We start from the raw sequence: 26049 nt of genomic DNA, 5'->3' as shown, positions 1-26049 counted from the left end.
CCTCAAAATACTCCTAGGAAGCATGCAAGAAAAGGCTGGACAGGGCACTTTCGGCGGCACCTTCGGCGGCCGGAAGTCCCTCCAGAGCCGAAAGTCAGGCAGGTTCGGCGGCACCTTCGGCGGCCGAAACTCCCAGACAGAGACGAAACTCATGCATGTTCGGCGGCACCTTCGGCGGCCGAAAGTCTCGGACAGAGCCGAAACTCCAACTTTCGGGGGCAAGCTTCGGCAGCCTAAAGCTGCCTCTCAAGCCATGTTCGGCGGCCGAAACTCCCTTCGGCTGCCGAACCTGGTTTCTGCCAAAAGGGCAGAAACTTGGCTCCCTTAAGCATTTTTGCCTCCAAACTCACCAATCATGCATAAACTTGTTCTAAAACATGCATAAACACCATACATCACACCTAGGGGTCTCAAACTATCAAATACCCCAACTACAACACTTCAACACACACAAACAACATACATTGTTCATCAAAACATCAAAACCCATAAACTCATCAACAAACCTAAACATGCATCTCTACCCATAAAACAACTTAAAACTTACTTAAAACATATAAGGAGCTTAAGATCGGCTCTTACCTCTTGAAGATCGAGAGGGAGACGACCTAAACTTGGAGATCCACGAAAATGAGCTCCTGAGTTCCCAAAGCTCCAAAACTTGGTTTAAATGCTCAAAACTTGCAATGTGAGTTTAAAACTCAAGGAAAATGGAAGAGATTTGGAGGAAGAACACAAGATTTGCAAAGGGAAGGTCGAAAGCTTGCTGTGGCCGAAAATGGGAGAAAGCTCGCCCATTTCGGCTAAGTGCCCCTTTTATAGGTGGCTGGCCAGGCCACGTTCGGGGGCCGAATGTGCCTCCGCATCCATGCAATGTTCGGCGGCCGAACTTGACTTTCGGCGGCCGAACCTGGACTTCCCTAACTCATGCTTTCGGGGGCCTAACGTGCCTCCAAAACGCATGCATGTTCGGCGGCCGAATTTGACTTTCGGCGGCCGAACCTGGGTTTTCCTCCAAAGACTTCTCATGCAAAAACTCATTTAATTTTCATACTTAAAACCATGAAATGCTTTAAAACATTTTATGAAAACATGTTTCTACCCTACTAGAGGCTTCCGACATCCGAGATTCCACCGGACGGTAGGAATTCTGATACCGGAGTCTAGCCGGGTATTACATTCTTCCCCCCTTAAGAACATTCGTCCCCGAATGTTCACCAAACAACACATAACATGGCAAACATATAACATACATATATAGCACATCAACACATAGGGATCTAACCTTAAAAGAGATGAGGGTATTGCTGGAGCATAGACTCCCGTGTCTCCCAAGTGCATTCTTTCAAGTTGTGGTGGTTCCACAGGACTTTCACCATCGGGATTTCCTTGTTTCTTAACTTTCTGATCTGGGTGTCTATGATCCGCACTGGCTGTTCAACATAGGTGAGATCCTCTTGGACCTCCACATCAGGCTCATTAAGAACCTTGCTCGGATCTGACACAAACTTCCTCAACATGGAAACATGGAAAACCGGATGGATTCTCTCCATAGAAGCAGGTAAATCCAGCTTGTACGACACATTCCCAATCTTTTGCAAGATTTCAAAGGGTCCGATGTATCGTGGGGCTAGCTTACCTTTCTTCCCGAAGCGAACCACTCCCTTCATTGGAGACACCTTAAGCAATACCAGATCCCCCTCCTGAAACTCTACTAGTCTTCTGCGGATGTCTACATAACTCTTCTGTCTGCTTGCAGCAGTCTTGATTCTCTCTCTGATTATGGGTACCACCCTGCTGGTAATCTCTACTAGCTCAGGCCCTCAAGGCATTCTCTCCAACTTCCTCCCAGCAAACAGGTGATCTGCACTTCCTTCTGTACAAAGCTTCATATGGAGCCATCCCGATGCTAGCATGATGGCTGTTGTTGTAGGCAAACTCCACCAAAGGTAGATGCTGCCTCCAAGAACCGCCAAAGTCCAGCACACACATCCTGAGCATATCCTCTATAGTCTGGATGGTCCTTTCTGACTGTCCATCAGTCTGGGGGTGGAAGGCAGTACTGAAATCCAACCTAGTACCCATGGCATTCTGCAGACTCCGCCAAAACCTGGAGGTGAACTGGGGCCCTCTATCTGACACTATCGAAACAGGAACCCCATGCAGCCTGACAATCTCATCCACATACACCTGCGCCAACTTGTCCACAGAGTAGCCACTCCTGACAGGGATGAAGTGAGCAGATTTGGTGAGTCTGTCCACAATCACCCATATGGAGTCCACTCTGTTGGATGTCGCCGGTAACCCTACTACGAAGTCCATAGCTATGTTTTCCCATTTCCATTCTGGAATTGGTAGCGGGTTAAGCATTCCAGCTGGCTTCTGATGTTCCAGCTTCACCCTCTGACACACTTCGCAGGCTGACACGAACTGTGCCACTTCTTTCTTCATCGCTGGCCACCAATAAACTTTCTTCAAATCTTGATACATCTTGGTGGCTCCGGGGTGAATGCTGTATCTTGCATTATGAGCCTCTCTCATAATGTCTCCTTTTAGCCCTATGTCATCTGGTACACATAATCGACTCCCATAGCGGAGGATCCCCTTGTTGTCGAATCTGAACTCATCATTCTTGCCTGACTGAACCGTCCTGGCAATCTTCACTAACTCGGGGTCCTCATGCTGTTTCTGAGCGACTTGCTCAAGGAACACGGGTGTCACTTTCATCTGAGCCAACAAGGCACCTGTACCCGACAACTCTAACTGTAGCCCTTCTTCGATGAGCTTGTGGAACTCCTTTACTACTGGTCTTCGTTCTGCTGTGATGTGGGATAGACTGCCAAGTGATTTCCGGCTTAAGGCATCAGCTACAACATTAGCCTTACCCGGATGATACTGGATTTTGCAATCGTAGTCACTGAGCAGTTCTACCCATCTTCTCTGTCTCAAATTCAAATCTCTTTGGCTCAGGATGTACTGCAGGCTCTTATGATCTGTAAAGATCTCACATTTTACCCCATAGAGGTAGTGCCTCCACATCTTGAGTGCAAAGATTACTGCTGCCATCTCCAGGTCGTGTGTGGGGTAATTCAACTCATGCTTCTTCAGCTGCCTAGAAGCATAAGCAATCACCCTCTCATTCTGCATCAGTACACAACCCAGTCCCACACGGGACGCATCACAAAAGACTGTAAAGTCCTCATCACTAGATGGCAGAGCTAAAACTGGTGCTGAAGTCAACCTCTTCTTAAGCTCTTCAAAACTCTCTTCGCACTGGTCGGTCCACAGAAACTTCTGATTCTTCCTGGTTAACCTGGTCAGAGGAGCTGCTATCTTTGAGAAGTCCTGAACGAACCTCCTGTAGTAACCTGCCAAACCCAAGAAACTTCTAATCTCTGTCGCTGAAGTGGGTCTAGGCCAGTTAGCCACAGTTTCTGTCTTCTTGGGGTCCACCTCAATACCATTCTCTGACACTACATGCCCCAAGAACGAAATGCTCCTCAGCCAGAATTCACATTTAGAGAACTTGGCATACAAGCCATGTTCCCTCAAAGTCTGCAAGACCAACCGCAGATGATGGGCATGCTCTTCTGTATTCCTGGAATACACTAAGATATCATCTATGAAGACAATAACGAAGTGATCCAGGTATTGGTTAAACACTCTGTTCATGAGATCCATGAATGCTGCAGGGGCGTTTGTTAACCCGAACGGCATTACTAGGAACTCAAAATGCCCATATCTGGTCCTAAATGCTGTCTTTGGCACATCTTCATCTCTGATCCTCAGCTGATGATACCCAGATCTCAGATCTATTTTGGAGAAACAACCTGCTCCTGCTAGCTGGTCGAATAGATCATCGATCCTAGGCAATGGGTACTTGTTCTTGGTAGTAACCTTGTTCAACTGTCTATAGTCGATACAAAGTCTGAGGGATCCATCCTTCTTTTTCACGAACAACACTGGAGCACCCCAAGGTGAGGCACTCGGTCGGATGAAACCCTTGTCTACCAGCTCTTGCAACTGTTCTTTAAGCTCTTTCAGCTCTGCTGGCGCCATCCTGTAGGGAGGGATAGAGATCGGTCTGGTTCCTGGCATCAATTCTATTTCGAACTCTATCTCCCTAGGAGGCGGTAAACCTGGCAGCTCGTCTGGGAAAACATCTAAGAACTCTCTAACCACAGGCACCGAGGCGGGCTCTCTGACATCTCTGTCTAGCTCTCTCACATGAGCTAGATAACCCTGACAACCCCTCCTGAGCAGCTTACGAGCCTGTAGGGCTGATATCAAACCTCTAGGTGTACTCCCCCTGTCTCCTCTAAAGACAACCTCTGACCCATCCTGACATCTGAACTTAACTACCTTGTCTCTGCAATCCAAGGTAGCACCATGGGTAGATAGCCAATCCATCCCTAGAATGACGTCAAAATCTGTCAAGTCTAGAACCACTAGGTCGGCGGATAGGCATCTTCCCTCTATGAAAACTGGACTGTACTGGCAGACTGACTCTGCCACTGACGGGTCACATTTGGGTCCGCTGACCCATAGGGGACACTCTAACCCAGAGACCATCAAACCCAACCTCTCGACTGCTCTCGGAGAAACAAAAGAATGGGATGCACCCGGGTCCATTAAGGCATAAACATCTGAACAACCAATGATGATATTACCTGACACCACGGTGTTGGATGCGTTTGCCTCCTGCTGCGTCATTGTGAAGATCCGTGCTGGAGCTGACGGACCTTCCCCTCTGTAAACTGATGAAGAAGAGGCTGACCCTCTCCCTCGGCCTCTGCCACTAGCCTGTGTTGCGGCTGAAGCTGCTGGCTGTGCTACGCTACCCGAAGTTGTCTGCTGGGGCTGTGCCGTAGGAACTGCTCTCGAACATTCCCAAGACATGTGTCCCTCTTGCCCACACCTGTAGCAGGCTGTCGTCCCAAACCGGCATGCCCCCCTGTGTAGCTTACCACACCTTGTACACACTGCATTATCAGCACCAGAGCTTGAGCCACCTCCTAATCCCAGACCTGATTTGATCTTGCTCCAGAACTTATTCTTCTTTGGTTTCTTAGTGGTACTGCCCCACTTCTTACTAGCTGAACTCAAGGATGAAGGGTCTATCCTTCCCCCACCTGGGGTCTTAGAACCAGAAGGCTGTGCCACTGACTGCTTGACTTTTTCCTCTATTACGGCACTAGCCTCCATTCTCCTGGCCATGTCTATAATGGCATGGAAACTTTCTCTATCAGCTGACTGAATCAAAGAGGAATACCTGGAATTGAGCCTCATGATATACCTCCTCGACTTCTTCGGATCTGTGTCCAGATGTTGCCCAGCAAACGGCAACAACTCTAAGAATCTATCGGTGTACTCATCGACACCCATCTCATCTGTCTGCTTCAGCTGTTCAAACTCAATCATCTTCAGCTCCCTGGAATTGTCAGGGAAAGCCCATCCTGCGAACTCATTCGCAAACTCCTCCCATGACAAACTGTCCACCCTTGGTTTCACATAGTTCTTGAACCACTCTCGTGCCTTCTTGCATTTCAGAGTGAAACCAGCCATCTGAATGGCTCTACTGTCATCAGCCCCTATCTCATCTGTAATTGTTTTGACCTTCTCCAGGTACACAAACGGATCATCACCGGTATCAAACTGGGGAGCACCCAACTTCATATAGTCGGTCATCTTGGCCTTGCTCCCTCCAGATGAGGTAGGTTGAGGTCTTTGGGTTTCTGTAACTGCGGTTTCTGCTGGTGGTGGAGGTGCGGCATCCCCTGGGTTAGGGTTTGCTGTGCCTGGATGGAAGGATGGGGGTGGGTACATAGGGTACTGTGGATACTATGGGTAGAAAGGTGGGTATGGCATGTGAGAAGGGTAAGGATTAAAACTGGGGTAATCCGATGTACCTCCCATCGAATACCCAGGGTATGGTGAAAAAGGTGGGTACTGGGGTGGTGGAACAAACCCCGAGGCTTGAGTGCCTCCCTGAGACTCACCCATGCCCTCTTCTGGCATGCTCACACCAAGACTACCATCCCTCCTCTGGTCCACATCCATCTCTTCTCCCACATCCACTGACCTGCCTCCTTGAACTGTTCCTCTTGCTGATCTGTTTCTACCCAGATCCAGAGACCTTCTAGGGTCTCCCACTGCTCTGTCCCTGTTGGACCTACTTGACATTGCCCTTGGCAATGCTGGAGGACGGGCGCTCGTGCCCTCATCCTCCGGTGGTACTCTAGTCAATCTAGCTGATCGACGAGTTCCTCGCATTCTGTTTACTGAAAAACAGCACAGATAACAAAACATTAGCATCCAATGGTTCATGTGGAAACACATGAACCCACATCATATACATAGCATATCTCATGGCATATCATACTTTCATTCTAGACAGGACTCTACATCCTATCCTAGTGGACATGATTTCCTATTGTGCTTGACTTTCTATCACATCTATGAGCCCGACACTCTAGGTCCGACCATATGAACCTAGGGCTCTGATACCACTCTGTAACGACCCGGAAACCGGACCGCTACCGGCGCTAGGATTCAGGTCGGCTTAAGGCCGCCAGAACCCGTAGCAAGCCAAACATACATCCTGTGAACCTGTTTAATCCCATACATGGTCAGCAACATACATAAAAATTAAAAACTTTTCTTTCATTCAAACATTTCTTTGCCAAGCCTAGCCTGTGCATGCACAAACATAACATAAACCTCTCATTGGAGTCCTCATCAAATACTCCAATGGGGTAACATAACATAACATAGGCTTGGATTACATAGGCATCATAAAAAAAAAACATTATATCTCATACAAGACCATGTGTACAGGGAATACAACAGACTCTAGTCAAGCACATTATCAAACTTACATTACATTACATCTCATACTTTTACATTATCAACAAACCATGTCCACAGCTAAGCTATTACATAAACTTCTCTTACTCTGCTGACTTCTCTATCTACTCTGCACCTGCAAGACTGGGGTTAGGGGAGAGGGGGTGAGCTATAAAGCCCAGTGAGCAGAAACTAAAAACATTTGCTTTAATTCCACCATTTTTAGATATATTATTATTCATTTTATTATTATTATAATTCCTCCATTTTTAGGTATATTATTATTCATTTTATTATTATTATTCAACTTTTTCTTATTCATGCTTTCATGAAATGCAACACATCACAGCTAATCATATAAAGGATGGTATTGTCACCATTAGTCCTCAACATCTCCAAATGCCAGGGGCGTAGAATGGGCCTCACTGGTCTTTCTCTTACATAGCATAACATTCTAAAGTGCCAGGGGCGTAGAATGGGCCTCGCTGGTCTTTCTCTTACATAGTGCCAGGGGCGTAGAATGGGCCTCGCTGGTCTTCCATAACATATCATCATAACATAACATCAGAGGACTATGGATCACCCAACAACCATCCACATCAACATCAATTTATGCAATGCAGCATATTCGTGAATTCTAATGCAAACATCCTGAAATATTGCATGGCATAATGATGCATGGGCAATGCTTTATGATTCATTCATTTATTCATTTACTTTACTTTAAAACTTAAGGGGTTGTTCCACTCACCTGGTGACTGAAGCTTAACAACGAACTCTGAACGACTATCTCACAACCGGGGGTCTCGGTTCCTCGGGTCCGAACCTACACGGGTGGACTCAAATGAGGCACCAAACAACAAGAACATAACTCTAAACATACCCCCAAAAAACCTCCTAAAAACACCTCAAAATACTCCTAGGAAGCATGCAAGAAAAGGCTGGACAGGGCACTTTCGGCGGCACCTTCGGCGGCCGGAAGTCCCTCCAGAGCCGAAAGTCAGGCAGGTTCGGCGGCACCTTCGGCGGCCGAAACTCCCAGACAGAGACGAAACTCATGCATGTTCGGCGGCACCTTCGGCGGCCGAAAGTCTCGGACAGAGCCGAAACTCCAACTTTCGGGGGCAAGCTTCGGCAGCCTAAAGCTGCCTCTCAAGCCATGTTCGGCGGCCGAAACTCCCTTCGGCTGCCGAACCTGGTTTCTGCCAAAAGGGCAGAAACTTGGCTCCCTTAAGCATTTTTGCCTCCAAACTCACCAATCATGCATAAACTTGTTCTAAAACATGCATAAACACCATACATCACACCTAGGGGTCTCAAACTATCAAATACCCCAACTACAACACTTCAACACACACAAACAACATACATTGTTCATCAAAACATCAAAAACCCATAAACTCATCAACAAACCTAAACATGCATCTCTACCCATAAAACAACTTAAAACTTACTTAAAACATATAAGGAGCTTAAGATCGGCTCTTACCTCTTGAAGATCGAGAGGGAGACGACCTAAACTTGGAGATCCACGAAAATGAGCTCCTGAGTTCCCAAAGCTCCAAAACTTGGTTTAAATGCTCAAAACTTGCAATGTGAGTTTAAAACTCAAGGAAAATGGAAGAGATTTGGAGGAAGAACACAAGATTTGCAAAGGGAAGGTCGGAAGCTTGCTGTGGCCGAAAATGGGAGAAAGCTCGCCCATTTCGGCTAAGTGCCCCTTTTATAGGTGGCTGGCCAGGCCACGTTCGGGGGCCGAATGTGCCTCCGCATCCATGCAATGTTCGGCGGCCGAACTTGACTTTCGGCGGCCGAACCTGGACTTCCCTAACTCATGCTTTCGGGGGCCTAACGTGCCTCCAAAACGCATGCATGTTCGGCGGCCGAATTTGACTTTCGGCGGCCGAACCTGGGTTTTCCTCCAAAGACTTCTCATGCAAAAACTCATTTAATTTTCATACTTAAAACTATGAAATGCTTTAAAACATTTTATGAAAACATGTTTCTACCCTACTAGAGGCTTCCGACATCCGAGATTCCACCGGACGGTAGGAATTCCGATACCGGAGTCTAGCCGAGTATTACAATTCTGCTCACTGGGCTCTAGTAGCTCACCCCATTCCCTTAACCCCCAGGTTTGCAGGTACGGGATAGACCAGGAAGTCAGCAAGAGTAAAGATGTAACAGCCCGGACGTGAACCCCGGCACTGTTACTGTTCACGGCCTAGGGCTATCCCTCGCCTGGCCTCTCGCCACCTCGGGCTTTCCACTGGCGTCGTGAACAGCTCTTAACATCCATTCACCCTCATGGGTTCCTGGCAGGATTTGTCCCCTTGGGTTCTTGCATCGAATGCATCCTTCCCCAAGTGGATTTGGCCCAAATTTCCCTTTGGAAATTAGGTCGCCTCCCTCACTGCCGATCTGGATCCTAGCGCCGGTAGCAGTCCGATTTTTGGATCGTTACAAAAGAAGTCATGTTTTGTGTAATAGCTAGATGTGGACATGAAAATAATATAATGTGAAGTATAGTACAGTAATGTAATGTAATGATGTGTATTGAGGTTTAGAGTTGTGCTTGACCCTAGTATGTTGGTTAATCCCTTTTTGCACATGATCTATAAAATGTTTTATTGATGTTTTATGTAAACCAAGCTTATTGTATGATATGTTATCCCATTGGAGCATTTGATGAGGGCTCCAGTGTGGGGTTTTATGGTTATGAGTTTGTGCATGCATAGGTTAAGCTTGGTGAATGAAAGAAAAAGTTTAAAGTTTTATATATTTGTATGATCATGTATGGGATCTAACAGGTATACAGAATGTATGTTAGGCTTGCTACGGGTCCCGGCGGCCTTAAGCCGATCTGGTTCCTAGCGCCGGTAGTGGTCCGGTTTCCGGGTCGTTACAAACAAAGTCATGAAAGAGAGTTTCTACGAGATAAAACTCGAATAAGATTCCAAGATTGACATCGTTGTTGCGATTCTGAAAACTCATAATAACTAGTAAACTTCTATTGAATATTACCTTTCGAAATAACCGAATCAATAAAATTTGAAGAAAAGTCAACCACAGAAATAGACACATGACTATTCCACGTTAACGAAAGGACTCTTCCCAATTTTTTTCTATTGACTAAGAAACAACAATCAAAAAGTAAAAAATTATGAAAAAATTTCATATGAGAAGTAAGAGATTTTATTTTCATAAAAAATAAAATGTCCAGCTTGTAACTAGTAACCAAATCCTTAAATACATTAATTGTTCGAGGATTGTCGAGTCCTCAGCAGTTCCAACACAGGATAATCATTGCTTTCGGCTATCCCGACTTTTAACGGGATGAGCTGCTTCACTGTTGTATGTGAGAAATATATTCTGCATATTCTAAAAATTGATTGGACTGTATGTGAGAAATATCTCCACCATACAAAAATCATAAGTGATGATTGGAATATTTTTGAAACTCTTAATAGGGACAACAACATCTTTTTTTTCATTGATAGTCAATTGACGCTGATCATTTTTCATGGGAAAGTAAAAGAAGAAATTAAATTTATGAAAGAAAAAAAGACGAGAGTATCGAACACAAATGGACTACAGAGGAAACTTGATATTTTAAAAATTTTAGTCAAATACTATATTAACATTCCATTTTAAATGATTCTTATGCTAAAATTTAATTCAATTAAAATAACTTATTATAAACGATTTTATTCAAAATGTAAATTTTAAAAACGATAAACTTAATTTAAATACTTATATCATATAATTAAAAATAAAATAACATATGTTTATATATCTAATTACCCTTACTTATAAATAAATTAATATTAATTTAAAGAAAATTATATATACACCCACACTATAAGGAGAAGAGGATCCAAGCAGTTATCTGAACCTGGGCCTGGGCCTGGGCTGAGCATGGTCTTGGGCTTGAATTCAATTCAGTTCTCCATACCAACATCTGTAGCTTCTTGTAAGTTCGAGAAGAGAAAGAGAAAGAGAGAGAAACGGAGGAGAGGAGCAGCAGAGTATCTATCATCAACAACCAAACTGAAACCTAAATATTGAATTCAATCAGACCAGAGATTGGAGAGAAAATCTTCATTCAGGAATCCATGGAGAAGCCCGCACCTCCATCGTCACCATCCACCTCCATTGATGGCTCCAGAGAACTTCAGTGCGTTGGCAGGCTCGAAATCGTCAGGCCCAAACCCGTCGGTTTTCTATGCGGTTCTATTCCTGTACCTACCGATAAATCTTTCCATGCCTTCAATTCTGCTCTCGTCCCTTCTCGCCAAACGTACCTAACTACTTCCATCCCTTTCTCTATTTTGTGCATAGGTATAATTGTATGTGTGTTTGATTATGTGTTTGTGGTTGTGTAGCGTGACTGCCCCGAGGTATCGGATGCTGCCGACGGAGACCGATTTGAATACGCTTCCGGTGGTTTCCAACTTGCCGGAGAAGGTTCTTCCTATTGGAGCTGTACAGTCTAGGACTACTGGAGGTATTTTGTTTTATGGATAATTACAAAAAATTATACCGTGGTTTAGTAAGTAGGGTAATGTACTTTAACTTGCAAAAAAACTCCTGATAAATTATAATTTGCTCCTTAATATGTAGTGAAAGCTACATTTTAGTCCCTGTATTTTTTAAATTTAGTCCTTCAAGTTTTGTTTGATTAAAATAATCTTTTAATTTAAACTTTATATTTTTAGTTAAAATTAATTCCTATAATTTTGTAAATTGATTCTAATTGTAATTACTAATGATTCCTTATATTTACAAATTAATATATTTGTTTATTAAATTTTAATATCTCATATGTGAAAAACTAAAGTATTGAATAAAAGATTTCCCATTTCCTTTTTTGTCATAATTAAATAAAAAATAAATCATTGAGAAGGGAAAAGTTAGAGAGAGAATTCTTTGAGCTTGAATTTAGATGTATATTATGCTAAACTTCTTGATTTAATTTTTATTTTATTAATTTATTACCAAATATAAAATATTAAATTTAATAAATATAGAGATTAGTTTGTAAAAAATATAAGTACTTATTTGTCAGCAAGTATAGTGATTAGGGATCAATTTGTAAGAATATAGAGATCAATTATAACTAAAGGAACTATTTTATTATAAAATAAAATTTTATAACTAAATTTAGAAATATATGGACTAAATTATAAGGATTAAAATATAATTTGCCCCAATTAAAAATTATTTTTAATTGATTTTTAAATGACACATCGAACATTTTTTAACGGTGTCAGAGAAAAAAGCTCCACTTTGCTAAAGGAATAAAACCATATTTTTCTTTTCATCACAAATTAAATCACAAGACCCTACTTGAAAAAGAAACTAGACCACATGGTAATTTTTTGTAATTATTCCTTTGTTTTATTTCACCTTTAGTTAGTAGGAGAAATAAATTTGCAGTTGTGAGGTTCTTTCAGTTTGAGGATTATGTAACTTATTATATTATATGTAATGCTGGAGGTGCATTGTTTTTTATGTGATTGAATGAAGAGTCCAATTGGGATCGTAGGTTCTTGTGAATGAATTCTCTTCAGTTTATACATTTTGGAAAATGTTTTGACTTCTAAAATACACTCTAAAGGCTAACAACTGCATGTTAAACTTTTGAATTTATATCTAATTATTTGTAAAGTAAGCATATGAAAAATTTTCCATTGCTATTCTATTACTTCATAAGATATATTGTTTGTCATACAGGATAATTGAATATATTAAAAGGAGCTTATTAAAATTCTGGAGTATTGAGGGCTCCAACTGAGTGGATTTGGTTCACCTAGTAGAGATTTTTGGTTTTGAAGCCCTTTATTGAATCTTTCAGATTGCATCAGGTTACTTGTAATGGTTTTACGAGCAGCATTTGAAAGGCTATATGATTCCGATATCTTGTATGGTAATTAGTGTAGTTACAAGGGTTTTCTCTGAAGTGCTCATGTTTCCAAGACAGACACAAATTTAGGACTAATTTTATTATTAATCTAACCCGGACAAGTGAGCTAAGTTAATTTAGGAATTCAGAAAGTGCAGTGTACTTATTGTCATCTCATCATGGGCAAGTGCTGTCAAAAAAATTGGAAGAATCCAGTTGGGAGCCACCCAAGGTTTTGCTCTATGGTCAGTGGTCACTGATTATATATATTCTGTTTGGGGAATTCATTGAGACGTTATTTTTACATTGAGGTTGCTTTCCGCTTTTTTCTAAACTAAAGCTAAATATATCATATGCTTGCAAGATGTTACACATAGTAGAAAATCCAACTTGGAAAATGGGAGGAAAACCTGTTATAGTTGGAGAATTTGTTAGTCAGTGGTTACCAGCTGGAATTAGTGGATTAGCTGGATAAATGCTGCTTAGAGACTTGAAGAAAGATATTCAAGAAAATATCGAGAATCTCCTCCTTCTGTCAATTTCTACTTTGTTTTCACTCTTCTTAAATCTACTTCTCACCCTCTTATCTATTATTCTCGAATTTTTCTGTAACAGAGGGGATTTAAAAGATTTGGAACATGCATTATGCAGAGGGGATTTAAAAGATTCAAAGAGTTCTGGATCAGAAAATGGAAAGTCATTTAGTCGATTCAAGTTGAGACTTCTTGGAGAGAGATGACTGTGAATTGGGATTACCAATACAAGCAGGAAAAAGTGATGACCTTGATAGGAGAAACTGGCACATTCTTGAACGGAAATTGGAGGATGATGAGCCCTTTGTTGGTATTGGAAAAACAGGAAGTGCAAACAGAAAATTGAAACCTCAATGCAAGGTACCCATGGTATGATTCTTGCCTTTGAATCTATTGATGTTTCCAAAAAAAAAGAGAGAGAACTAGAAGCATTTGGGGTTCCATCTAAAAAATCTGGTATGCGCAATTCATTCCCAGAACTGATTCTTTTGTTGCGGGGATTATTGGAGAGGTCCTTGAAGAAGAGAAAAATAAAAGAGAATAAAGATGTTGGGTGTTGCTAGCAAGTTGCAGTATTTTAGGAGCCATAATTGTGAGTTCAGTTCTTGTGATATTCTGATTCTAATGGAAGGTAACTGGGAGATATCAAGCAGGCCAAGAAAGAAATATTTCCCTATTGTGCAGATAGTTGTATTGAAGATACTCAAAAAAATGTCAAAATGGCAAGAAAAACTTTTATCTGGAAGTGGAAACTGCTTAGCTCAGCTGCTGCTCGTGCCAGTTTCTGTTTTCATGCTGTAAAAGCTGAATACTATCGCTAGCTAGTGTCAAGGATTACATGCTTCCTAATGGAGATCAAGAAACCGTCCTTAGGAATCAGTAACAGATCTTACCAGAGCTTACTCAAACGAAATATCTACCAACTGTAGATGGACAAATCTACCATCTGAAGCAACAAGTTATAAGATAGAACCTTCATTCGGGCCAGACTTAAAGGACAAGGATGTGCTAAATGGGAAAGGTATTGTTACATATAGGAGAAAAGTCTAGAAATTGGACGGAAGAGCTGTTATAGCTGGAGAGTTTGTTGATGGGTTACCAGCTGGAATTAGTTGCTAGAGACTTGTAGAGTGACATTCAAGAAAATACCAATAGTCTCATTTATTCTTCTCTAAATTTTTACTATCTTTCCTCTAATTTATCTCTTTCTTCTATTCTTTGCTAGTTGTCCTGTAACAGTGCTGTTAGGGATTCTAAACCCTAACAGATTTCTTATGCAATTGTTAGATTTATAAATTATACTCTTCTTTTTCCTTTTTTTTAGGTTGTTTATGCTAATCAAGAGGCCAAATATGTATCTTCTTGTTGCTTACTTTTCTCTAATCTGTGATGTTGAAAAGTATAATTTGAATGGTCATCTGCTGCAGAATTACCTTGGGAAGGAGATGCCATTTCATCAAATCTTACTAGGAAATGTGAAGCCCTTGCTGTATCTGGTTTGGTGGAGTATGGAGATGAGATAGATGTGATTGCTCCTGCAGACATTCTGAAGCAGATTTTCAAAATGCCATATTCTAAGGCTCGAATATCAATTGCAGTTCGTCGTATTGGACAGACTCTTGTTCTGAATTCAGGGTTTGTGTCTCTGTACCTGTGGCATTATTAGTTGTGTTTTAAATGTTTCAACATCTTGAATAATTCGTGATCTGCAGGCCTGATGTTGAAGAGGGAGAAAAGTTGGTTAGAAGACATAAAAATCAATCAAAATGTGCAGATCAATCTTTATTTCTGAATTTTGCTATGCATTCAGTGAGAATGGAGGCTTGTGATTGCCCACCAACTCATCACTCTTCACCAGGGGGCCAATCAAACTCATCTGTACTTCCGGGGACTGATGCATCACATTTTGGGGGGCAGAAAGATCGTTCTACTGAGAATGATGGGTACAGCCATTGTTCAGAGTATCCACAGGTTAAACAAGAGGGATTATTTTGGGAAAGCAAAAAGAATAGAAGAAATAAAGACCATCATCCTGTAAAAAAGGCTTCGCATGTTGGTGAAAAGCCCAGATGCTCAGTTCAAGAATCTGAAAAGCATAAGAGAGTCAGTAATGATGGATTTTTAAGGGTTCTATTTTGGCAATTTCACAATTTCAGAATGCTCTTAGGCAGTGACTTGCTTCTGTTTAGTAATGAAAAATACGTTGCTGTCAGCTTGCATTTATGGGATGTAACAAGACAGGTAATAGCAAAATTCCATGTTGTGATTACTGCCTTGATGCTTAGCAATTTTTTCATTGCTTCTTCCCCCTGTTTGAACAGGTAACACCGTTGACTTGGCTTGAAGCCTGGCTTGACAATATCATGGCAAGTGTGCCTGAATTGGCTATCTGTTATCATCAAAATGGTGTTGTTCAGGGTTATGAACTACTTAAAACAGATGACATATTTCTTCTGAAAGGTGTATCTGAAGATGGAACGCCTGCTTTTCATCCCCATGTTGTCCAGCAAAATGGCCTCTCTGTAATGAGGTTCCTTCAAGACAACTGCAAGCAAGATCCTGGTGCTTATTGGGTACAAAAATAATTTTATTTACACATTTAATGTCTAATTTGAGATTTTCCTCATAAAATTGTCAAGGAACATTTTCTTAATCATCTTTTTTACAGCTTTATAAAAGTGCAGGTGAAGAAGTTATTCAGCTTTTTGATCTTTCTGTTATTCCCAAGAACCATGCCTCCAAGAGTTGTGATGATAGTTCAAGCTCGCTGCCTTCTTTATTAAATAGAGGGAGAAGTAGTTCATTGTTTTCATTGGGAACACTTCTTTATCGAATTGGTCATAGGCTTTCCCTTTCCATGGTATGACTATAAGAGCCTACCCTGTTTAGTGATACTCTAATACATCGCTATGTTGCCTGTGCTAATTCTTAATTTTTCTGACACAGGCACCGAGTAATAGAGCTAAGTGTGCAAGGTTCTTCAGAAAATGTTTGGAATACTTGGACGAGCCAGATCAACTTGTATGTAGAATGAGTAGTTCACTAAGGGATTTTTAAAATTTTCCTGCTCCCTTAAGTCATTCTTTGTTGTGGTTCTTGATATTTGTGACGAATGTTGTATAAACAGGTTGTCCGTGCATTTGCTCATGAACAATATGCAAGACTCCTTTTGAGTCATGATGAAGAGTTGGAATTGAATTTAACATCTGAATCACTTCCAAGAGAATGTGAAGTGACTACTCCAGTAGAACCCCTGGACTCTTGTAGTTTCTCTGAGCCTGTTGTTTCTGAAAATTTCTCCTCACCAGTTTTAGAAGACAGATTGAATGAAGATGGAAAAAGCTTTAATAATGTAATATCAGAAATGTCAGTTAAGATGGCATTGGAATCAAATGCATCAACCTGCAGAAAGTTGATAGCTTTGAGTGAGGCAGAATCTTTTGATTCAGAAGGATCTCAGACCAGTTCCAGCGATCAGAATAATTTTGCAGTGTGTAAAATGTCCCCAGCATCTTCGTGTGTGGTTCAAACTATTGCTGATCCACTGTCCTCTAAGTTAGCTGCAGTACATCATGTTTCTCAAGCTATCAAGTCTCTCAGATGGATGCGCCAACTACAAGGTGCTGAATCAGAGTTAGTTGAACAGGTAAGTGGTACTTATGATAGGCCACCCTCATCCATAAACTTTGCTGTCTGTGCATGTGGTGATGCTGATTGTATAGAAGTTTGTGATATTCGAGAATGGTTACCAACATCAAAAATAGACCACAAATTGTGGAAGCTTGTTCTTTTGCTTGGAGAATCTTATTTGGCACTGGGACAAGCTTATAAGGAAGATGGCCAGTTGCATCAAGCTTTGAAAGTAGTAGAATTAGCATGTTCTGTATATGGATCAATGCCACAACATTTGGAGGCTACAAGGTTTGTCTCCTCAATTATTAAATATTCATCCCTGACAAAGCGCAATGACAAGAATGAGAAGACGATATCATATATTGGTGATACAAAGGAAATGAAATCCAGTTCCAGTGATCACAGTTTTGCTTTTGAGCGTTTTTCTTCCTCTTACCTCTTTTGGGCGAAGGCATGGACATTGGTTGGAGACATTTATGTGGAGTTCCATTTCATAAAGGGTAAAGAGCTCTCAACACAAGCAGACAGGAATCCTTCTGCCAAAGAATTGAGAATGTCATCTGAGGTTGTGAAGGAAGTTCAAAGGCTAAAGAAGAGGTTGGGTCAGTATATTCAGAATTGCAGTTCATGTTCTTTAGTAAACTGCAGCTGCCAGAGCGATAGAGCTAGCAGTGGGAGCAGTGCCAGCAGTAGCAGTGGAGATAAGCACTCTGTAGTTTATGGCCGGAAGCATGGTAAAAGATCTCACTTAAGGAGTACCAGTTCCTCCCTCTATGGAGACTCTGATGATAGCCGCAGTCATCAGAGAGTACAGAATAGGTGTTCTAACGGTGAATATCTCCAGCATGATAGAAATGGCAATACTTCAATAGCACCATCTGGAATAGCAGTGGATAAATTTGGAGTAAATTTCACAGCAACTGCTAATTGTAACAGTGGAGTGGAAGTGCATGAAGAAGGGTTCATGGTGCCATTTCAAAGTGAAACCTCTTCAAAAGAAATGCCAAAAATGAAGAATGGTGGGATATTTAAGTATCTTAGAGATTTTGTTGCGGGAGATGCAGAACACAATCTTTCTACTGCTCTAAGTTGTTATGAAGAAGCCAGACAAGCGCTGAATGGAATTTCTATAGGCTCAGCTGAACTACAATCTGTAACTAAAAAGATAGGGTGGGTTTGCAATGAACTGGGTCGAAATAGGCTTGGAAGAAAAGAGTTGTTAAAAGCAGAACTTGCATTTGCTGACGCCATATCTGCATTTAGAGAAGTTTCTGATCACACCAACATCATATTAATCAATTGTAATTTAGGCCATGGCAGACGAGCATTGGCTGAAGAGATGGTATCGAAGTTCGAAAGTTTGAAAGCCCACTCAATCTCCCACAATGCATGCAAACAAGCTTTGCAAACTGCAAAAGTGGAATACTGTGAATCACTTAAATTTTATGGGGCAGCAAAATCAGAACTGATTACTATTGCAGGAGAGGACAATGTGGAGTCAAAGAACCTGATGAATGAAGTACGTACACAATATGCCCATACATATCTGAGACTTGGCATGCTTTTGGCTAGAGAAGATACTACTGCAGAAGTTTATGAAAATGGAGCCTTGGAAGATGTGGGTGTTGTTCATATTAGTCCTAGTGACAAAAGAACTAGGACAGTATTAAGAAAGCATGAGATTTCAGCCAATGATGCCATTAGGGAGGCGTTGTCTGTGTATGAATCTTTGGGTGAATTGCGCAAGCAGGAGGCCGCATATGCTTACTTTCAGCTGGCTTGCTACCAAAGGGACTGCTGTTTAAAATTTTTGGAGTCGGATCATAAGAACTTGCCTAAAGGTGAAAATAGTATTATCCAGCGGGTGAAGCAATATGCTTCCTTGGCCGAGAGGAACTGGCAAAAAGCACTAGAATTTTATGGACCAAAGACACATCCCATCATGTATCTAACTATTCTCACAGAAAGATCAGCTCTTTCACTAAGCCTCTCTGGTGTCTTACACTCAAATGCGGTATGTTCTTCGAACCGACTTCTTATTTAGTGGCAATGTAGTGTTGTCATCTTTCTTTTCAAACTTGATGGATCAATGTTTGTATGTTTTTAGCAAAGATGATAGGTTGATTTTCTTTAAGCATATAATGTTTATATTTATTAGAAATAATAGACAAGGTTGCCAAACTTTAGTGTCTTCTGATAATCCAAGACTCAGTTATCATTATCTGAACTTGCTAGGTCGAACATATAATTATAGAAGCTAGATGGAGGAATAAAATAATCTCAAATTGTATATTAAGCATTTAAGTAAATAATACTCATTTCATATCTGTGGTATTCAGTAAATCAGAAAATTAAATACTGAAAATTTAAACAGCATTGGAGAAGATAAATATGAAAATTTTAAATTGTAAAGTTGTTTGGTATATGCTCAATCTAGTCAATTAATTTGATAAATGTGACTATTTATTGGAAGTCAAAAATTTTGACTTACTATTTTAAGAGAATCTTGATTTAATTGAAATTTAAGTGATACGTAGATATGAATTATCATACTAATTTAAAGTAAAAGAAGTTCTGAAATTTTTAATTTTAAATGCTTGATTATGTTATCAAATACCTCCTCAGAGTTGAAGAGTACCTAATAGATCATAAAGTGGTGAAACAATTGGCAGGTTTATTCTTGTGCTACTTGCAACTGCAAGAATCATAATTTGCATGTACTTAAAGAATATTCTACTGATGAGTAACTATTGTTCCAGATGCTTGAATCTTCTCTATCTCGCATGCTTGAGGGACGCTATGTATCTGAAGCAATTTCAGCTTCTTTTTCAAGTGACAATCCTGAGGTACATGCCAAATTTTGGGGTCATTTACAGATGCTCCTAAAGAAAATGTTGGCTTCAATGCTTTCTGCATATACAAATAGATCTTCGACTGCTGTCCAGTCAACCGCAGCTTCTAATAGGCCAGATACTGGGAAGCTCAGGGAGCTCTACAAGATGTCCTTGAAATCTACTGATTTTAATCAGTTACATACTATGAACGCTTTATGGACAGCATAATTCCACACTTGCACCTATACTTTTGTAGATTCCATCCTGTACTTTTTGCATCTATAACAGAAGGCAATTGAGCATTGCTGTGTTGAAGACTGCTTGCAGCCTTTTGTTGTCGACCAACTCTTGACCTTGTATGGAGTAGCCAGGATACACTTGAGCTGATGGATGGATTTGAAAATTTCACAAACGCCCCATTTTACTAGTTGGAACTTAGAAGATCGTGGTTATTTTTTAGGACATATAGTTTGGAAAGAATTGTTGATGGATCTTATCCAGGTATTATGTCGTTCGTCTCCCTTTTTGTCTCCCTAGATTAAATGGCTTCAACCTGTGAACTTGTATTCACTTACTATGTTGTTTGCTGATATTTTCCTACTATTTATTGGAAAGGATCATGGGTATTCTCAAGCCCTATGTTGTCTCCACATGTAGAGAAGATGCAAACTCTGGAATAGACTGAAAACCATTTGCAATTCATAGCTTGAAAGTAATCTGCAAATCACAAAAATCCCTGGTTCTCTACTTTGGGCTTGGAAAGAGACATACCATTAAGGGAATTCGACTCTGGAATTTGGGCGCTAATAGAGGGGCAATTCTAGTCGGTTGCGGGTCAGGAGAGCATCAGTAGAGTTCAATGTCTGGAAGGCTACAAAGGTAACATGTAAAAAAGTTATCTAGCTTTCCTTGATGCTTCATTTTCTTTATTTCAAGCAACCAGTCTTGATCCTGGGATTGTAACTTAGAGAAAGTTGGAAGCTCAATGCTATCAATTCCACCGTCACGGCAGAGCCGGAGAGAAGAAGTAATAGTCGGATTGTAACTTAGAGAAAGTTGGAAGCTCAATGCAGTGCATGCATGCATGCTAAAAAAAAAAATTAAAATCGCACAAACACCGACATGCAAAATCAAACAGATGATCCAATCGGGACAAAGTGAAGCACACCATCTACAAAAACAACGCAGAGGTTCTGCAATTCCACCCCAATAAAATGAAAAGTATATACTTCTAACAGGGTTAGATCCGGTGAGCTCATTCGGAGCAGTATCACCAAATGCAGCAGCGCGCTAGATACAACAGAGCTCGTTAAGAGAAGTAATACGTTTTAAACGCAGCAATGCGATTTCAAGTTATCAACATCAACGATTTTAGAAGGAATGATTGTACTTTTAAATAATAATAATAATAAACATTTTTGAGATTTTGTTTTTTAATTTAGACACTTGGATCTAATAAAAAAATTTGAAAAAGCAGTGGACCATTTTATCGACGTACTTTTAAAAAATATGGTACACAAAAAGCTATAAAAATATCATACTTTTAGCTTCTTTTTATTTTATAAAAACATTTTTTTCTCAAAAATATTTTCTTTTATATTTTTTAAATTTAAAACTCAAAAATTAACTAAAACAAATATTTTTATTCAATAAAAAATTATGTCATTTTTAATAATAATAATAATAATAATAATAATAATAATAATAATAGAAGTAATAATCTATTTCTTTCAAAAGAGAAATTATTTTCAGACTTTATTAATTTTATGAATATTATTATATATAAATTTATTAATATGCTTTATTTTTTAAATTACAAATAAATAATAAGAAATAAACTATTTATTTGTGTAAAAGATATTTTATATATTTATATATAAGTCTTTTTCAACGGAGTCATTTACCAATTCGAATTTATTATTTTATTTAACAACATTGGTTAAAGAAATAAACATTGTAAATTACTCGCCAGAAATGGACCAAATGGACAAAATATAATAAAAAGAATAAAAGACAAAGACAACCGAGCGGCAACGGAAGAAGAGCAAGAGAGCAGGCCAAGCTTGAGCATCAAAACGCGGAGTTTCCAAAACAGAAAACACTCTCTTCCATCGTTACAATAAATTTACTTCATCGTTAAGTTTCAACAAATTCTACCGACAAGTCTCTCGTCTCTATCTCTATTCCCTTCCTTAAATATCCTTCTCCTTTATAAATACTCCGCCCTTCCCATCGATATGCGTACTATCAGAACCTCCTCTTCTTCGTCGTCGTCGTCGGTGAGTTTCCTTTTGCTTGCGATTCTTCTAATCAGAATGGCTGAATCCGTCACTCCTCCCGCGGTTGACTCGTCCAAAGCGGCGGTTCATATTGTGTACACTGAAAGACCACAGGATGAGGAGCCTGAGGCCTATCATATCCGAACCCTAGCCTCAGTTCTCGGCAGGTATTTGCTCAATCCATCAATCTATAAATTTATTGATTTGGTTATTAAGTTGTCAAATTTTGTTATGTGTATATTGAATTGTGTTGTATTCACTTTTTTTTATAATTGAATTGAAGTAATGAAGCTGCAAAGGAGGCTTTGGTGTACAGCTACAAGACCGCTGCGAGTGGTTTCTCTGCTAGGCTAACCCCCGAGCAGGTTGAGCAAATCTCAAGTAAGTTTCTTCTTTTCTAATTCTTATTATTATGGTTATTATTATCATCATTTCGCTATTTCAATTTCCCATTTTCCAGCTTCTTTTTGCCTGATTATTTATCACAGAGTGACTGTCGAGCTATGTTTATGAAATCGTAATCATTTTATTGGAGTCTTCCTATGTGTATGATTTAGAGAAAATTCCTATTTAGTCCTGTGTTACTGTGGAATTTCACTGGTGAAAAAATCATTAAAATGTCACTATGTTTTAAATAAATAAAAATCTACTGTCTAGCTCTGTTAATTTTGTAATTAAGTATTTTATTATTAGTCCTATAATTTTAAAAAATTTATTAGGTAGCCCCTTAAATTTTTTAAAAGTTTACAAGTTTACAGAATAGTATTTAACTGAGGGAAAAAGTTAAAAATGTTTAGTTTCTTCTTATCCTATGGGCTAACTAGTAATTTTTTCTATTATCTATATTTTCGTTTATTATTGAACTTTTTTTATTTGCTATCCAAAAAAGAAAAAAAAAAGCTTTATAGCAAAGTAAGAGTAGGATCAATAAAATAATGAATAGAAAATTTGATAGATGATGAAGAAACTATCAAACATGCCAGCAAATATGGTACCATTGGGTTCTTACAGAAGGCAGTGTTCCTTTTCTGAGATTTTCTTTTTCTTAAAAATGAAAAAGTGTCTTCCTATAGAAATTCATATCTGCAGCTTTTCTGAATTTGTGCTGCTAGGAGATCTTATAGCATGTAAGCATGTTTTAATGGGGTGAAAAAAAAGGTATGATTTGTGCCTTTTTTTTTTTTTTTTTTTCGCCATATGAAATGGCTTGCTATCTGATTTGCATGTTACGAAGAAGTTTTGATAAAAACAGAATGAGCTTCACACTGATGCAATGTTAATGCATCCCTCCACTAAAACCCCATAAATTGATAGGAACCATTTTAAATGAATATGCTTTCCTCTAATGCACATTATACTTCTGATGTAATTGATTTATTAAAAAATTGTGATTGCATATTTTTGAAAAAAAATTACCAATTTTCCTCCTTTGTTTTCATAGAAAAATAATAACTGAAGATTTTGTGTATATTTGTTCTATCAATTGCAGAACAACCTGGCGTTCTTCAAGTTGTCCCCAGCAGGACACTTCAGCTGCATTCAGGACCTGGGAGGCTGCACTGAATCACATAAGAACTCTCTAATACTCTGTTGTGACTGAATAAATATTTTATCAATTAGTATTCCTGTGCATAAACAAATTTGTGTTGAGCTTGTGTTCCTTCTGCAATGTATTGGATTCTAAGAAAGCTTTGGATCTAAATTTCATATGTAATTTACAAATGCATCAATATTATAATGGTTCCCTTCTACCCCTTTCAGTGTGCATATACTTGTTTTCAAACGCTTCTACATGTATTATGGTCCATATATTTGGTGGTTTAGAGGGTTAGGTTTTATGCCTTATGCTATGCCCTCTGCATTTTCTAATGTTGATTTGAAAAGTTTTTTTATTTTTGGTCGTAATTTTGAGCCCTTAATTCCATTTGTGCTCTGATGAAGCTAATCAACTCTTTTGCAAGATTTTATAAGAGAAAAAGAAACTAGTAAAAATGTGGAAAAAGAAAATCCCGTTGAAGACTATAAGGGTTTTATACTTTCTTTTTAACTCTTTCCCTCCTAAAGATATCAAGTTGGTCAATTGGTCGAAAATTTTGGTTAAATTAGTTCGATATGTGTATAACAGCGACGAATTTTATTTTATTGCAATAATCATGAATATTTTATATTAGAAGTGTTATTTAACTAAAAATATTTAAGAATAATATATGTTATACAATCTTCTAAACAAGCAAAATGCATCTATTATTAAAGTTGTAAAATTAATATTATTTTTCTATTTAAAATTAATTTTATTTTTAATTTTTATATTTATATTTTTAAAAATTATCAAAATTAAATCTAAAATATAAACGTTATATATCAATTTGACATCCGAGTCTTTTCTGACCAATTGTCTAATAAAGTTTGGTTACTAGCAATTTGGTAGGCAAACAAACGCCGAAGCTCAGTTAAATGGGAAGAGATCTTCCTAGAAGTTTAACTTCTTTTTCTTTTTCTTTTTCTTTTTAATTATTTTAACTTTGCAAAATGTGCAGGTCTATGTGATAATGTAGAAAAATGCTAAAAATGTCTTAAGAAAAGACTACAAATAGATTTAACTTGACCAATTCTAAGAATTATATTTTTCTTTTTCCTTTTTTCTTTTTAACTTGAAAATGATCGATAAAGTATTTTCTTGCACATTTGGTTAAATTACTTGCCCACTATTTTTTACTATCATTTTTTGTTATATATATATATATATATAAACTATTAAAAAAAGGAAAAGCATATTATAAACCATAGGTAATTATAATAGAGAAAGTAATAAATACCCACATCAAAATTATCATGTAAATAGATAAATAATTATGGTAAAATATATATTTGTATATTTATGTTTTAGTATTTTTATTTATAAGAAACCTAATTTTTATTGTAATTTAATAAACACTTAAACTTTAAAAAATATTACTTTTAAAAATAATTTTTTTTAAAAAAATATATATTTTAAACCTTTAAAGTTTAAAAAAATTTATTTTTAAATATAATTTTAAAATTATAAATTTAGTAAAATTATATTTAAAAATAATAACTTTTTAAAATTTAAGTGATTATTAATCGCAACTGAAATTGAAATTGAGGTGTATTATGCAATTATGCATTCTAATTAATAATTATAGTAAAAAAAATAATGAATATAATAATAATAATATATAAAAAAAAGAAAATAAATAATAGATAAAGTGATTCAAGATGAGTTTTAAACTTTAATTCAGTACAGGAAAAAGGGTTATAGTTGAAAAAGAAATCATTTTTGTTAGGGATGTTATCCAGCTAATCAATAATTCATGTGATTAATACTGATGCAGAAAATATAAAGTTTTACATTTCTTTAATATACAAGACTTTTTCTTCAATGGAATTGACCCTAAATTTAACTTAATTATAAAAAAAATATAATATACTTTATAATTTTTAATATCTAATAATAATATCCTAAAAATTTTAATATATTTTTTAATATTTTAATATCACAAGTACCCTATAATTTTATTTTATCAACTCTATAATTAATAGATAAAAAAATATAATCTATGTTCAAAGTTAAAATATAATTGTATATAATTTAAAAAGTAAAGATTTTTTATAATTATATTATTTCTATCCTTTTTCACTTTTATATATAATATATATTTTACAAATTGTATTTATAAATTATAGATCAATAAATTAATGATTGTATATTTACATTATATATGTTATGAGAAATTACAAAAACAGTACCCTATAATTTTATAAATAATAATTATTTATTATTATTTTAATTAAAATATATTTATTTAAAAAATTAAAACAATATAATTCTAAATTATATAAAAAATTAAGGACATTTTGATAATTCTATTATTTCTCTCATTTAAATTATAGACTTAATAAATATACATTTGTACCGCAACTCATAAACTTAATCTGATGATAAAGTGTATTTAAATAAATATGAGAAATTTTAAATTTATCCTGTATTTTTTTATATT

The 26049-nt window shown here is 38.0% G+C and overlaps 2 protein-coding genes across 6 annotated transcripts; both read left to right on the top strand.

Annotated features, from left to right (window-relative positions):
• The first annotated feature begins 10816 nt into the window (after positions 1-10816).
• On the top strand, positions 10817-21188 carry LOC110605907. Of its 5 annotated transcripts, XR_002486455.2 has the most exons (10): positions 10817-11146; positions 11232-11353; positions 14712-14919; positions 14997-15525; positions 15606-15857; positions 15953-16144; positions 16231-16305; positions 16412-18931; positions 19677-20252; positions 20367-21188. XR_002486455.2 is itself a non-coding variant. In XM_021744589.2 (9 exons), exons 1-9 carry the CDS (start codon positions 10962-10964, stop codon positions 19977-19979), a joined length of 4386 nt encoding a protein of 1461 aa, XP_021600281.1. In that variant the 5' UTR covers positions 10817-10961; the 3' UTR covers positions 19980-20458. The 5 variants fall into 5 exon arrangements, 4 of the variants coding, with proteins under 4 accessions (XP_021600281.1, XP_021600282.1, XP_021600283.1 ...); XM_021744589.2 differs by having other exon boundaries at positions 19677-20458; XM_021744590.2 differs by having other exon boundaries at positions 10831-11087; positions 19677-20458.
• A 571-nt stretch (positions 21189-21759) lies between these two features.
• On the top strand, positions 21760-23790 carry LOC110605935 (subtilisin-like protease SBT3.17). The gene is made up of 3 exons (XM_021744624.2): positions 21760-22197; positions 22314-22411; positions 23520-23790. The coding sequence occupies exons 1-3, from the start codon at positions 21989-21991 to the stop codon at positions 23591-23593; spliced, it is 381 nt and encodes a 126-aa protein (XP_021600316.1). The 5' UTR covers positions 21760-21988; the 3' UTR covers positions 23594-23790.
• Positions 23791-26049: the final 2259 nt, after the last annotated feature.

Source organism: Manihot esculenta, chromosome 18, assembly GCF_001659605.2.
Source record: "Manihot esculenta cultivar AM560-2 chromosome 18, M.esculenta_v8, whole genome shotgun sequence".
Classification (NCBI taxonomy): Eukaryota; Viridiplantae; Streptophyta; class Magnoliopsida; order Malpighiales; family Euphorbiaceae; genus Manihot; species Manihot esculenta.
This window is presented reverse-complemented; position numbering and strand designations above follow the sequence as displayed.

Coding starts and splice junctions, on each gene's coding strand:
- LOC110605907 (XM_021744589.2), top strand. CDS start 10,962: ATGGAGAAGCCCGCACCTCCATCGTCACCATCCACCTCCATTGATGGC. Junction 15,526..15,605: donor TATGGGATGTAACAAGACAG/GTAATAGCAAAA, acceptor CTGTTTGAACAG/GTAACACCGTTGACTTGGCT. Junction 16,145..16,230: donor ATAGGCTTTCCCTTTCCATG/GTATGACTATAA, acceptor TTTCTGACACAG/GCACCGAGTAATAGAGCTAA.
- LOC110605935 (XM_021744624.2), top strand. CDS start 21,989: ATGCGTACTATCAGAACCTCCTCTTCTTCGTCGTCGTCGTCGGTGAGT. Junction 22,198..22,313: donor CTAGCCTCAGTTCTCGGCAG/GTATTTGCTCAA, acceptor ATTGAATTGAAG/TAATGAAGCTGCAAAGGAGG. Junction 22,412..23,519: donor GCAGGTTGAGCAAATCTCAA/GTAAGTTTCTTC, acceptor TATCAATTGCAG/AACAACCTGGCGTTCTTCAA.